We start from the raw sequence: 14,008 nt of genomic DNA on the forward strand, positions 1-14,008 counted from the left end.
GGACCATTTATCTGATCGCCGTCCCCAGAGGAGTTCTGACCCTATCGAGCCCGCAGGAGCGCTCTGTTACCGTGGAGCAGAGCCTACGACTCAGATACCCTAGTTTTAGGCTCTGTGTTTCGCAGCCCTGCGGCCATCGTACCACAGTCTAATGATGATTGAGGACAGCATCATCCTGTGGTTGCTGCATATTTAATGTCACTTCATGCTGGTGTTTCATCGTCGATTGCAAGCTTTTCTTTGTAGGTTGCGCTGGTATCTATCTCCATCGCCGGTTGATTCGGCTTTTGTTCGACCGGTGGCCGGCAGTGAAGATTGATGTGCACGCAGTGGTATTTAGGTAAAAGGATTAGTCGATTTGATGGGGCATTTGCAGTCCTTTAGCAGTCTCATCATGTGATTTGACATTCGTGTTTGGATTGATTGCAACGAGGAGAACAAATGCGGCAGTCCCCTCTTGTTTGTCTTTTACATGAGTCGGATATTTATCCCTTCGGCCCAAATGCGGTGTCGACGTGTTTCTCAATTGGGCCCATTATTAGGCCCAGTAAAGAAGCAATCCCGAAATTGTCGCATCCCCATAAATGAAGCCCTGTAGACGCGAATGTATGTCAAAGTAACGGAGGACAGAGAAATATTTACGTTTAAGTACATATATTTGAAATAATTTTGTAGGATAGTAAATTGAAAGTATATTTATGCAAGAAGCCGATTAGGGACTTTGCAATAAAATCGAGTAAAGCGAGGGGCCAAACCCTAATTGTACCATCGGATCCCCGTCCTTGTCTTTAAACCCCTCCCTTCCCCAGCGCAACAAAACCCTAGTCTTTTGGATATCAGGTCGCCGCTGACGGCGCGGGGAGAGATGGTTCGGCCGTACGGCGTGAAGGGGCGAAAGCTCAAGAAGCGAAAGGTGGAAGAACCGGCGCCAGTTGAGGAGGAGGAGGAGGAGGTGCTCTCCGACGAGGGAGAAGGCGTCGGCGTTGAAGAGGGGACCGAAAATGGAGGGGAGATTGCGGAGACCGAGGACGAGAAGAGGGCGGAGGAGGCCGTTAACGAGATGCCCGGCATCCCGATAACCGCGCCGGTCGATAAAACGAAGCGGCCGGGGGTCGTATTCGTCCTCGAGAAGGCGTGTTTGGAGGTCGGCAAGGTCGGGAAGGTAAGCCAGAGTCACTCAAGAGTTTCGAATCGAGGGTTTGGGAGTAGGGTTTTCTCTGCTGTGGTTGCGTTGAAACCGTGGTTTTGATCGTACCTAGTCTCAGGTAGGCAATTCGTGGTCCGGAGTTGGAAAGACTTGTGGGGAAAAAAGTTGTCTTGGATAAAATTTTGTTTCATAAAGGTAATTTGGGTTCTATTATTTGCATTCTTTGGCAGACTTACCGTTCTTGAGGAAGATCAATATCCTTACAGGTGATTTCTAGGTTCAAGTAGGCATTTTGACCGTCTAAAGGGTACTGGGTAGGACCTAATGTCTGAAAATTTTAGAAGGAAAATCAAACTGCTTATACAGGGCTTCTGGGGGTCAAGTTAGTGTTTTCTTGTCGGAATCTTGGGTTTCATTTTGAGAAACATGGTTTCTGGTCCCATTAGAGGATTTGAGAAGTGAAAAGGAGTCTCTTTTTGTGCATCTTCCCTTGTATCGAGTGGGCTATGCACCTCTTTTCTCTCCTTCCTGTTGGTGTTTCCTTGGGTGTGGAAATTATAAACTTGTCTTTCTCTGTATTCAGAATTTCCAGATCCTGAACTCGGATGATCATGCAAATTACCTAAAGAAGCAGAATAGGAATCCTGCCGATTATCGGCCTGACATTATTCATCAGGTACGCCAATTTATTTGCCAGCTCCCTATGTATTACGATTTTCCGTCTGTTTCGCAATTCTCATTATATAGTTGTGAATGTCTTGGTTGTCTTTTTTTTTATAATTTGGCAATCTTGCTTGTGTTTGGAAGAGTGGCCTGAGGAAGCATCCTTGTCAAATTGCAGTATATAGATTATGCTTCATTAGATACTCCAAGAATTGTGTGATCTTCGACATTCAATAGCTGAGAAGTTTTAATGATCATGAGATTCCCCATCTGCTTCATTTTATTTGTTTTGAATGCTCAGGTTCATACTTCTGCATTGAAAAGTTCACTCCCAATTTTTGGGGAAAGTTTTGTAGCTCTACTAACATATAGACATTTACATGTCAACTGATGCAATAGGCACTTCTTGCAATATTTGATAGCCCCCTAGCCAAGGCTGGTAGACTGCAGGCTGTCTATGTAAAAACAGAAAAAGGAGTGCTTTTTGAAATTAAACCATATGTCCGCATTCCAAGGACTTTCAAGCGATTCTGCGGTCTTATGTGTAAGTACAATAGATCTGCAATTATTTTCCTCTCAGGTGTTGTACATTTGGATTTCAGTAAATTAACCTGTGGAAGTTGCCACATCTGATCTGTGAATGCTGTAGCACAATTGTTACAAAAGTTGAGCATTACTGCTGTTGGCAAGCGGGAGAAGCTTCTTAATGTAATAAAGAACCCTGTAACTCGCCACCTGCCTGTCAATTCCAGGAAAATAGGTGATACTTTATATTTTGATTTTATTTGAAACAAATTTTACGAATGATCACTTCTGTTAATTTTTGAAGTCTGTTCTTTGTAGGTCTCTCATACAGTTCAGAAAAGTTGGCTAACTTGTGTAATTATGTTGCTGCTGCTAGCGATGACGTCACCCTTGTTTTTGTGGTATCTTTGAAATATGAGTCTGTTTTCTTATTCATCGAACTCTTAACAATATTATAAATGATACACAACATTCCATTTTTCCATTTTTTAGGTCGGTGCAATGGCACATGGAGTGATCGATAAGGAATACATTGATGATTTTATATCAAGTAAGCTTCTAGTCAATCAACAGGCTGTTCGTAACAACTATGTAGATTGTTGATGCTTTAGTGCTTTATGATATAATGCTGTTGTCTTTATAGAAGGATAATGATATTGTCTAATCTAACAGGTATCTACTTGATGTAGTGTCTTGCAGACAGCCAATTAATTGCATGAACCCTACAAATATCCATCTTTGAATGTAGTTTAATTTGATTTTGAAAATGTTTAAATATGAGCCATTCTCCGAAGATTTTTATGATTAGAAAATGTTTAAATATGAGCCATTCTCCGCTCATATGATATCTCGATCGACACTTGGTTGCTTTTCAGAACATTATATTAAAAAAAATCAGGAACGTATGATTTTTATGATTAGAAACGTGTGTGTCGGTGCCGAGGAACTTCAAAAGCGTATTTGGGTGACAACTGGATCTGCTAGCTAATGGCTGGTTTCTTTGCTTTTGCAGTTTCAGAATATCCTCTCAGCGCAGCATGCTGCTTAAACAGGATTTGCAGTGCCTTTGAGCAGAAATGGAGGATCACATGAACTTTTCTTCCGGTGACTAAGCTGGTATTTGCTGAAAGTAATCAGCCATCAGTCTGTTTGCTTTGAGCTTATTATTCTCACAAATCAGTTGTTGCAACTGAGGCCCCTGTAGTGTTGCCAAGCTGATGGGCTGGAAACTCGACACACTGTTAAAATCTGACTAACTTACGATCAGATATTCTTTTACCATTGAACTGGAACTCGGAAGAATATATACTCTTTGGATGCGTGTTCTCGCATCATGGTTGTCATATGTTTACCTCCTTGTCTCTCTTTTGCTGCCAATGTGATCACCATCCTATAGCAGGCAACGGAAGAGAAGTTATCCGGCTTTACTTTTATCCTGTCACAGTTTGTGAGCAGCACGTTTTTATTATGGAGAACAGTAAGGGAAAGTTAATCACTCTTAGACGTACTAATTGTTAGAGCTTATCAACCATTTTTTTTTATTTAATAGAAAATCATCGAGAGCAACCAAAACATGACAATTATTTCTGCATTGCGTATATTGCACCGACGCAAGCAACTCCTAACCACCGGCGATCGATCGTACACCAAAAAGCCAGCCCATTGGAAACGCTACAAGCAAAACATTAAGGAGAAGATGTTATGCATCCTCGTAAACAACTTTATAGGGTGGTTTGGCACTGGCAAACATGATTGCGGTGGTGACTCCGGCTTCTTTTTCTTCTTCCTTCTGAGTTGGAAGAATTGTTGCAGTACATCGGAGCACTCGGTTGCAAGCACCCCACGCCTTATTCTTATGTTAGGGTGGAAGGGATGAACAGGACCGGCCATTTGGTTTGATGGATCTAAGCTACTGCTTCCTCCATTATCACCAGGAAATAGCCTGTATAAGAAGAATTAGAGTAAACCGTCATGATTATGATTCATGAGAGAGCCTTCTCTCGATGAATCAGCACACTGTCACATGCCCAGTTTAAAATAAGCCAAATACAACAAGAACAACACCTAAATGCGACATCATACCAGACATTACTGCAAGTAACAGCTCGTCGATATGGTATCATGAGACCAAGCGATCAACAACGTTATTTAGAATACACAGACGGTGCGGAGTTGACAAACAGTTAGCTGGTAACATAATTAATATTGAAAAGAGACTTGCAGCTTGGATTCAATACATGATGAATCCAATAAATAGCATAGTTGAATTAGGAAATGCAACAACGCAGGTAGGAAAAATCATTTGCTTAATCGATAGACGGAAACCTAAGCGTGAACCAACCACAGCCCCGGACCTCTTCCTTCTTACATCCTGCATGTCAAGCTGTATTTTCAATTATTTGTGGGTTTCCTCAGATACAACTGGATGTTAACATGTAGGCCTGCCGTGATTCCAGGCTCCAGCCCCAGAGTGATAGGCCCACCTCATTTCTAATCCAAAACCAACAAGATCTGCTTTCTTATCAATGTCTTAATGGTAACTGGAACCTTGAATCCTAATATGGATCCAAATCAAATTCTTCAACTGCATCATACTATGCAGACCTACAATGGATCCAAAGCATGAAATAGGATCCACAATCCACTATATACCTGCGACTTCTGATAAATTATTATGGGGTTTATACCACAGCACCCTTCCAAAGTTCTATATTTTTCTGTATAACCCCCCCGCAAAAATTTAAGATGTCCATAAAGCTCCATCCCACTCCGACTGGGTGCGACCACCACAGAAATTGATGTAAGCAATAGGTGGGGCCCCACCAGATAATAGAATTGAGGGAGGGGATATTTTGTAAGGGTGACCTCCCAAAAACCAATGCTACTGGGTTGTTGAGGAGAAGCAACCTACTGGGTTCTTAATGTCTATAGGTATATGCAGACAGTTCACACTTTTACAAGGTAGATGGACAGATATGAAAGTTTAGAAGAGTACACAGCAAGAATTTCTTCCATTGAAATAAGACAAATGTGAACAAGATATTAATGCAAAAGGAAATCCTGGTCAAACTGTCCGTAGTCTTGCAAAAAGGTGTGGACAGAAGTCAAAGGGACTCATGTGATTGAATTAGAGGTTATATGTTGATCAGAATTTTCCATTCACACTGTGTTCATGATATCATAATAAGCATGATGAGTGACGATTATAACCTCAGTTGGCCCCATGCATGTAGAGAAGAGAGAAGACATATTTACAAAGCAAAATAGTAGGTAAATATTCGAACATGTATCATGAAAATCAATAAAGCATGATGTATTGGAAAAATATCAGTTCAACTTGCATTTGAGCATATAAACGAGAAGATACCAATATGTTATCTAGTTTAAAAAAAATGGGTAAATATTCTAACAAGTACCTGATCCAGCTGCCACCAGCTCCTAGTAGTTTGTTGGGAGCTCCCCATACCACAGTATCAACTCTAGCCTGGAGGATTGCTCCAGCACACATGGGGCAAGGCTCAAGTGTCACATAAAGTGTTGTTTCCTGCAGCACATTTTCAAAATGATAATTAACTGAAGTGTAAAACATGTGCCAGTATTCCCGGTGAAAATTACAGAAACCATGTTCACAAATCAAAAATGGCGTCCAATTAATATGTGGCTTAGAAAACTATATGAGCTTTTGGCTCATTTGCTTATGACCTCAGGAATCAGCAGTTCAAAAGGATTGTCTATTCATTAGGCATGCATCAACCCCCTAAGGTTCCGTCTTAACTACCAAAAAGAGAAGTGTGTAACAGCCTGATATCATCACCTACTTGGCACCATAATTAGTGATGAGGTCACTTCTTTTTTCTTCATGATCCAAAACTAGTGCAAGAAATTGTCAAATTACTTCATCGAACCAGCTTTCCACAAATCTATCAAGTACTTCAGATCTTTCCTTTTCAACTACCTTCAGAAAGTTCTAAATTGACTAAGAATACTGTGAAGAAATACGTTTGGTACCATTAATGCCATTAATGTTGAAGATTGCTGCGTTCAATTTTTATGCTTAGCTAGTATCATATTTTCTTCTTTTGGTACACATTTCAATAAATTTGTGCTGATCAAATTTCTATCTTTTCATTGATCTTATTACAGCTAAACTACTAAGAGCATGCTTCAGATGCAAATGGTTCATGATCGAATTGAAACCAATGAATCTTTATGCACAACAAACCTATACCAAATCCATCCATAAAATTCTTCCAAAACATGGAAGAAAAAAAGTGTAAGTTGAAACTTGAAAGTATACTATTTCATAATGGTCCACAAAAGGTACACAACCTAGGGAACTGACACAAAAATCAAATCTCATACAATCTATAAGACTTGTTCATCTTTAATATCCATAACAAACAATCTGCACTAACAAACAAAAGAAACACTATAACAAGCTCTGCAGGGCAAGAAAGATTACTGCAAGGCGCCAGGTCCGAAGAAGATTAGATGCTTCGCGAATACAAATCATTTCAGCATGTGCAGTTGAATCACGCCTTTCTTCCACTCTGTGAATACATTCCGAGTTATGTTTATGCAGTGATTCTTCTAATGCAGGATCAAGTAAAGTTATACTTACAGATTGAAGCCCCGAGCAATTATCTTTCCGTTCTGCACTAATACAGCCCCAACTGGTACCTCCCAGATGTCTGCAGCTTTCTGAGCTTCCACTAGAGCTTCCCTCATAAAATACTCATCGATTTTTCTCTGTTCACTTTCAAACCTGTATGCTTCTTCCCACTCCTCAAATGTTTCTTTTAGTACTTGTTTGTTCCTTTGAAGTTTCCTCCTTTTTAACTCCCCATCCTTCCCTTCGGTCTTGTCAGCTTCAGGTGGTTCCTCTCTCAATAGATCTTCTTCAAAATTCGTGTAGCCAGATACAGGTACTGTAAGATTTCCTGTATAAGTTATTCCTTCATCAATGGCAACTGAAGATGCATCACCAGTCATCAATGATGGTTTGTAGCCAGATACAGGTACTGTAAGATTTCCTGTATAAGTTATTCCTTCATCAATGGCAACTGAAGATGCATCACCAGTCATCAATGATGGTTTGTCAACTGTTATTGCACGAGAAATTATACTTTTGGTTCCCTTTTCATTCTCAGCCACTGTTGACTGTTCTGGCCTTGAATTAGCAGAAGCACCTTTTGATGCATAACCTCTTGCAGTTGCCATCGAGGTGGATGCACCACCTCCCAACTGCATGACAACAACATCTGGTGCCTGAAAACATCCTTGAGTAATACTAGAATGTGTCTCATGGCCTCGATCTACAGGGGCTGCAACTGGCAATAACTCCTTTATTTCACTGCTTCTTGTATTAGGATCATTCTCATCATCACTAGCATCTTGACCAGAAAACCAAGCCTCACTGCCTTCAGAGGAGCTTCTCTTGCCTGATTTCCGATTTGAAGTATGAGATTCAGCACGATGAACCCAACCCATTCTCATTATATCTGCTATGTGAGCCCACAATGACTTGGGGGATCTTCCAGCAATGGTATTTTCGACAGTAGGGGTAGTGGTTGTAGTATCTATAACTCCAGCAGATAAACCATGTTCCCCCTGTTCTTCTTTCCTACCATCTTTTTGAGAAATCAGGCTCCTAACATCCCACATCTCATCTGATGGCCCTCTAATTCCAGACCTAGAAGATCTCCCTGAACCTTCTTGTATATATTTTTCATCCTTTTCTGTTATTGTGGCAACAAGTCTATCAGACTGCATGGATGTAGTTGCTTGAATGCCTTTACCATGTGCTTTTTCTGTCTGAGTTCCAGAAGATATAAAAGTTGATGACTCGTGCCTTAGCTTGTCCACAAACTCACCAACATACATCGCAGAAGAGCTCTCTAATCTACTAGCAGAATCCAGTGTATCACTTTTGACTAGGTAGTTCTCATCTCTGCAGGCTGGATCATCTGGTTGTTGCATATGTGTGTCAAGAAAGCTGGAATCACCATCAAAAGCACCAAGAGAAGTGATTTCTTGATTTATCGGCTGTGAACTCTCTCCGGTTAGAGCGCCAAGTTTCTTTTTATCATCCTGCACCATCAACAATGAAGATCTCTCTTTACTGTTTCTGATTCTCATATTAGATATATTCTGCGAATTAAAGTTCCTTTGGATGTCAGTCACTGCATTCTCAGACATTCTAGCATCTGTTTCACATTCTCTTCTCGAACTATACTGACAATTGTTGAGCTCATTTTGTATGTCTGCATTGTACATGACTTGGGCAGTGGAAACCTTTCCACTATCTTTCCTTGGCAACTCAGAAGTACACATGGCCTTTTCAGATTCTCTTTTTGGACTATATTGATAAGTATATTGACTTTCTGATTGTGTTTGGTGCTTCTCCACTTGATGAATTGGATTCATAATTGAAGTAGAATAGCCTACTCGATCATTTATTCTCGATCGCAGAAGGCTCTGAGAGCTGCTGGCACTCTCAGTTCCCCTTACATGGGGTCTAGAAACATCAACTTGATTTTCATACCGCTTACCAAGTTCCATTTTATCAATAATCTGTTGGCCAATGTGGCCTCTGTTATCTCTAGCCATGTGAACTGAAATTGATTTATCATCTCTGTTCTTCACCAGCACTTCCTCGTGTCGCTTTTCATTATTTGAGACGTTCTGGATGTTGCTATTATGGACCTCTTCTATCTGTCTAAAATTTTGTAATTGTTCTCTTGATTCATAGCTTCTAACTGCTTGCTGATCTACTGCAGTATGCTTCTTCATGATTGATGTAGAAGAATGTTCCTTGTCCACCTTCCTCGTGTCAAGCATGCTCTCAGCACTGGCGATCCTCCCTGCATTGTCCTCATGCACCTCAGGTATTCTCCTAAATCTTTGAGATCCATCTATCGCTTCCCTTTGCACGGCAACCTGATTCTCATTATTAACATATTCGTCACCGACTTCAGTTCTCGATTCAGCTCGTCTAACTACTCTTTTGTCTACTTGGCCATGCTGTTTCAATGAACTTTCTGCCATATCAACCTTCCTTTCATCAACGTGTCTCTTAGGCCTGGATGTCATCATCATATCATCCTCATGTACATCAGATGCTTTTACAGACTTTTGTGATCCTTCCCTGGACTCCCTCCCAATAATGTTTTGCCTTCCAAGGTAATATTCATCCCTCCTTCCATGAGCCAAAAAACTGCATGAAGCGCCTCTTTGCATTCTTTTGTCAACTTCCTGTTTATCTTGTTCAACGACTTGCTTGTCTCTGTCCACCTTCCTTAGATCAGCCATATTAATAAAACTGGAAGCCACATCCACAACTTGCTTGTCATCTACCTTAACAATTTTTGCAAACTTTCGGGAACCTTCCCTTGAGTCTCTCTTCTTGACCTCGTCTTCCACTTTAAAATGGTGATCTTCTTTTTCTTGATAGGCTGAAGCAATTGATTTGGCCACCCTACCCTCAGTCTTCCTATTAGAGACCCTTGCCGATGTTAAGTCCCTCACATTATAGTTGCTATCTCTATAATCTGATTCTTCTCTTGAATCATAATCAACATCATCCTCCAACTTCCAACCTTCTCGAACCTCTCTTATCGCTGCATTGACTTTCTTGCCAGTGTAACACTTGTTACCACCAGAGCTCAGCCCCCCACTCATCTTGTTCTCATGCCCACACGAGGGGCAGACCGAGCTCGATGTATCTTTCCTTGCTCTCAAAGATCGTACCTTTTCACCATCATCCGACCTAATTTTAACCTCCCTCTTCGAATGCCTCCTCATATCGCCAAACTCAACGTAGTCCGCGTCATCTTCCCACATCCCGTCATCGAAGCTTTCTCTGCAGCACTCACCGGCCATTTGAAACCTCGGTTGGGGGCTCCGACAGCAACAACAAGCCCTGCACCCTCCTCTCCTCGCTGGCACCCTGGGAGCGCACGGCTGAACATCGCGGAGGCTCAGCCGGAGGTAGTGGCGCCGACCATGACCGGCGAGAAAGGTTCTCAGATGCGACCAGTAGATCAAACTGGACTGCCTCGAGTAGTAGCCATAGAGCATGAATCTGGGGTTTATGGAGAGCCCATGGAGGGCGAATTCATCCCCTCCCTCATCGTCGAGGAGGGCAAGGCGGCGAGAGTGGCAAATGGAGGATTTTGCCCTCACAGCGAAGGTAGCGGCCGCGTAGCCGCCGTACATGGGGACTGGGACAGGAGGGGAAGAGAGAAGGGCATACCAGAAGAGCACGGCCGTTGGATGAAGATCCGACGACGGGCGATTGGCGGGGGTGCGGTCGCCACCTGAGAGCTGAGCCTGAGAGGGGAGACGAGGGGTAACGATGGGAAAGGGTGACGCAGGTTTCGGTGGTCCGGCGGAACTACGACGCGAAGTAGCAACTCTTTTGGCAAGGCAAAGGTGGTACGGGTAACAAAGCAATGTCTTCCTACGGGTTGGGTGTAGCAACGTGCTCGCGTCACCTGCCTAGTGACTCACTGGTGGGGCCACCCATGCATGGATCCAATACAATACGGGTAGGAGCGTATTCCTCACAGAGAAAACAGATGACGTAAAAAGAGCCTTTGTTTTGTTTTTAGTTTCATTTTTATATTTATTAAAGAAAACTTCAATCCAATGACTATTGAGATGGATCATAAGCAGTCTGTGATGCATTTCTCCATTAATATAAAATATACCTTGATATATTATTCATATTATTATTACTCACAAACATAATAATTAATATAACTGTGCAGCTAAATGAAGCCCAACCTGAGCTCCAGGGAACTTACGCTGGGCTTCTTCTCCGTTTGGGTCGGGCCGAGGTTGACAAATGGCCCACCATCACTTCCAAAACTACTGATATCAAACATGTTATCCATTTTCTAAATAATAAAATATTTCTGTTATTTGATGGATAGATGGGATGGATTCAATCTGCACGCTGATCACATGATCTCGGATTCAAGTGAACGGCTACGTAGATCTCATTCGTATGCATCGGAGGAGGCAACCCTTATTAAATGCCTGTAAAATTAAACTAATAAAGAAAGACAGAGAAACTGTCTTCTTTGTTTCTTTTATTCTAATATTTTTTTGGGTGTAGTAATAGAAATACCACATCTTCGGGTCTCGCATTCCACCAAACACGTGAACAGCACATGGGCGGATCCCTTATCCCGATAACGAATAATCAAGAGAATCCAAAACTGACCAACCGGAGATTGTTGACCGGTCAACGGATGATCAAATTTCCGATAGCCCCTAATCATCTCTTCAAATATATAAATATATATATATATATGATTATTATTATTTTTTAAATCTTATTTTAAGAAAAAAAAAATTTGTCTCTTGTTGGAGAAAAAATGATCGAAACATCATGCATACTTTACACACACGATTTTGTCAATTTATGTCTTCTAAAGAAAGCCGTGTCTAATAAATATTCTAGAAACATTTGGTCGCGGACGTCAAATACTTGGGAAGCATTTGGTCGTGGTGGCTGACTCTACCAGCCACCAAAAGTCCACGAAGTAGACGGCGAAGTCACGCGTTTGAAAACGGACCGAACCTAATTGCAATCAGTCGATATAACTAATTCGATTTATTTATTTATTATCTTTTTTTTTTGAAGAGTCGTGATCAAGTTTGATCTTCCAACTATACGTATGGGAGGTGTTTTTGCACCTTTATATCATGGCCGACGGGTTGGTATGGTTTGATCATCCTGATGGATTTTTTGGAAAAAATAGATTGGAGAGTGCAAGTTCGGACAGGAAAGGCCAACTCCGAGGTTGCGATCGAGCCGCTTCGAAGGTGTGGAGTCGAAGGGCGCTTATTCTATACGGAGATCCTACACGATATGTCAGTGTCGATTCTTCCTCCTTTTTTCTCAGTCCTCTACTCAGATGTTGGAGACCAACTTTTACACCTATGAAGCTAGTGGGAGGGAGCTGTGCCTAGGTAGGACTAGCTTGAGATAATGCGGGTGGCTAACCCGCACACTTCTTGTGGTGCGGGTCAACCCATCCTGGCCTTTGTAGCGTGGCAGCAGCTCGTGCAACCTCGTGCGTTGTGAAGCTAGTGATCAAAGGGGCACTACCTGCTAGGTTAACTCTACTCTACGTTAGACGGATGTTGAGTTATCGTTCACATCCACTCCATGATTATTGCGAGATAGTGACATATGACTAGTATTAAAATATTTTATATTAGAAGATATTAGAAGAGAACATATTGAAGGGATCGATGGAAAAATATTATACTAATTTAATTTAAATATATTAATTCTAAAAATCTTAATATGGGTATTTTCATTCATATTTTTGTATAATTAATTATATTTATTTATTATCCTTTCGTTTTATTATTATTTTTTCCTTTCCCATAAAACCCCACTTGCGTACCAAATCATCACCGTTCTCTCTTCCACCCTATTGCCCATCATGTTGTTGACTCTTATCATTGTCCATTACCGTTGATCATTGACCACAACCCATCCTTGCATCCTTCCCGAACAAGTGTTGCACCTATAATTTCGTGAATGACTTAGCCCTGTCGACTACCCCCTTTAGCTCTAATAGACACTATGCCCGTGCCTTCATGCGTAATCTAGTCTCATCGACCACTCTCCTTCGCCCTGAACAAATGTTATGTCTGCGCCTCCATGCATGGGCTAACCTCGATGGTCTCACCCCTCCATCCTGAACAAGCATTGTGCTTGTGCCTTCGTGCGCGTGGGCCTATCGACCCCTACGACTGGTGTGGGTGTTTGTGATGTTCTTTACGGAGGCAGGAGTAAAATGATCTTTCATTCACGCGATCGATCGATGATTGTTATGTGAATTTTTTTTAAAATTGAAGTGCTATCTAAAAAATTCTCAAAGTAAAAAGATTTTTTTTCGAAAATTCGCTCAAAATTATAAAAAAAGGTAGTATGTAAAAAATAGCAAAGCAACGAAAACGACTTTTTTTTTTCCCCAAAGTCGTTGGGTCTTTTAGATAGGACATTAATCATGTGTTGCACGCACTCAGACTCCTCCTGGCATTCCTTTTCCCACTGGTTGACGCCCAAAGTAACTAAGCCAAATCCTCACCTATGAGTGGCCGTGTAAGTTTACTATTCCGCATCTTCCAGGAGGAGGCAGGCGAACAAATAAATGTCAACCGCTCCTCTGTCCCATCCTCTCTACCACATGGCATCGTGACATCAATTCACTTTATTAGGGGCAATCGCATGTGAACCTTTGTGCGGTATCGAGATTTCACTTGCTCGTAAAGCATGGTTTAGATTGTAAATTGTGGTGATTCCTTGTGGTATTCTCGTGCACGCGTGACATCACATGTAGTGGATAAGGATTCCGACCGGATCCCATGTTTAAAGTGTTGGGGATGTGCTAATCTGGTGTTTGTGTTTTTTTTGTTGGGATGAAATTAAATACTTTTGATTTAATTGAATATATATATATATATATATATTTGATCCCAAATAAATTAAAACATAATTAATTATTATTGTTCTTTTTCCCTAGTCGCCATCTTGTACAAAAAGACATTCTTCTGCAGCCGATGGCGACTGCTTCAATTGACTTCCCGTTAATGTTAACCTTCGCGGCAGCCAATGGTCTCGAGACTTGATCACCTAATTAATGAATC

At 41.5% G+C, this 14,008-nt stretch overlaps 2 protein-coding genes across 2 annotated transcripts; one reads left to right on the top strand and one right to left on the bottom strand.

Moving 5' to 3' along the window:
• The first annotated feature begins 803 nt into the window (after window positions 1–803).
• On the top strand, window positions 804–3,680 carry LOC135651533 (uncharacterized). Its single transcript, XM_065171661.1, has 7 exons — window positions 804–1,162; window positions 1,731–1,823; window positions 2,210–2,354; window positions 2,460–2,570; window positions 2,654–2,736; window positions 2,828–2,885; window positions 3,348–3,680. The coding sequence occupies exons 1-7, from the start codon at window positions 866–868 to the stop codon at window positions 3,425–3,427; spliced, it is 867 nt and encodes a 288-aa protein (XP_065027733.1). The 5' UTR covers window positions 804–865; the 3' UTR covers window positions 3,428–3,680.
• Window positions 3,681–3,843: 163 nt separating this feature from the next.
• Window positions 3,844–10,799, bottom strand: LOC135651532 (tRNA(adenine(34)) deaminase, chloroplastic-like). The gene is made up of 4 exons (XM_065171660.1): window positions 6,957–10,799; window positions 6,798–6,885; window positions 5,752–5,879; window positions 3,844–4,277 (listed from the first exon to the last, which is right to left on the bottom strand). Exons 1-4 carry the CDS (start codon window positions 10,550–10,552, stop codon window positions 4,007–4,009), a joined length of 4,083 nt encoding a protein of 1,360 aa, XP_065027732.1. The 5' UTR covers window positions 10,553–10,799; the 3' UTR covers window positions 3,844–4,006.
• Between the last annotated feature and the right edge of the window lie 3,209 nt (window positions 10,800–14,008).

The sequence above is a fragment of the Musa acuminata genome, chromosome BXJ3-10 (genome assembly GCF_036884655.1).
Source record: "Musa acuminata AAA Group cultivar baxijiao chromosome BXJ3-10, Cavendish_Baxijiao_AAA, whole genome shotgun sequence".
NCBI classification, from domain to species: Eukaryota; Viridiplantae; Streptophyta; class Magnoliopsida; order Zingiberales; family Musaceae; genus Musa; species Musa acuminata.

Excerpts from the sequence above, each read along its gene's own strand:
- LOC135651532 (XM_065171660.1), bottom strand. The coding sequence starts at position 10,552 with ATGTACGGCGGCTACGCGGCCGCTACCTTCGCTGTGAGGGCAAAATCC. Across the intron at positions 6,886-6,956 it reads ATTGCTCGGGGCTTCAATCT|AGTGGAAGAAAGGCGTGATT; the intron begins GTAAGTATAACT and ends ATGTATTCACAG. Across the intron at positions 5,880-6,797 it reads TTCGGACCTGGCGCCTTGCA|GAAACAACACTTTATGTGAC; the intron begins GTAATCTTTCTT and ends AATGTGCTGCAG.
- LOC135651533 (XM_065171661.1), top strand. The coding sequence starts at position 866 with ATGGTTCGGCCGTACGGCGTGAAGGGGCGAAAGCTCAAGAAGCGAAAG. Across the intron at positions 2,355-2,459 it reads GCGATTCTGCGGTCTTATGT|CACAATTGTTACAAAAGTTG; the intron begins GTAAGTACAATA and ends TGAATGCTGTAG. Across the intron at positions 2,737-2,827 it reads ACGTCACCCTTGTTTTTGTG|GTCGGTGCAATGGCACATGG; the intron begins GTATCTTTGAAA and ends TCCATTTTTTAG.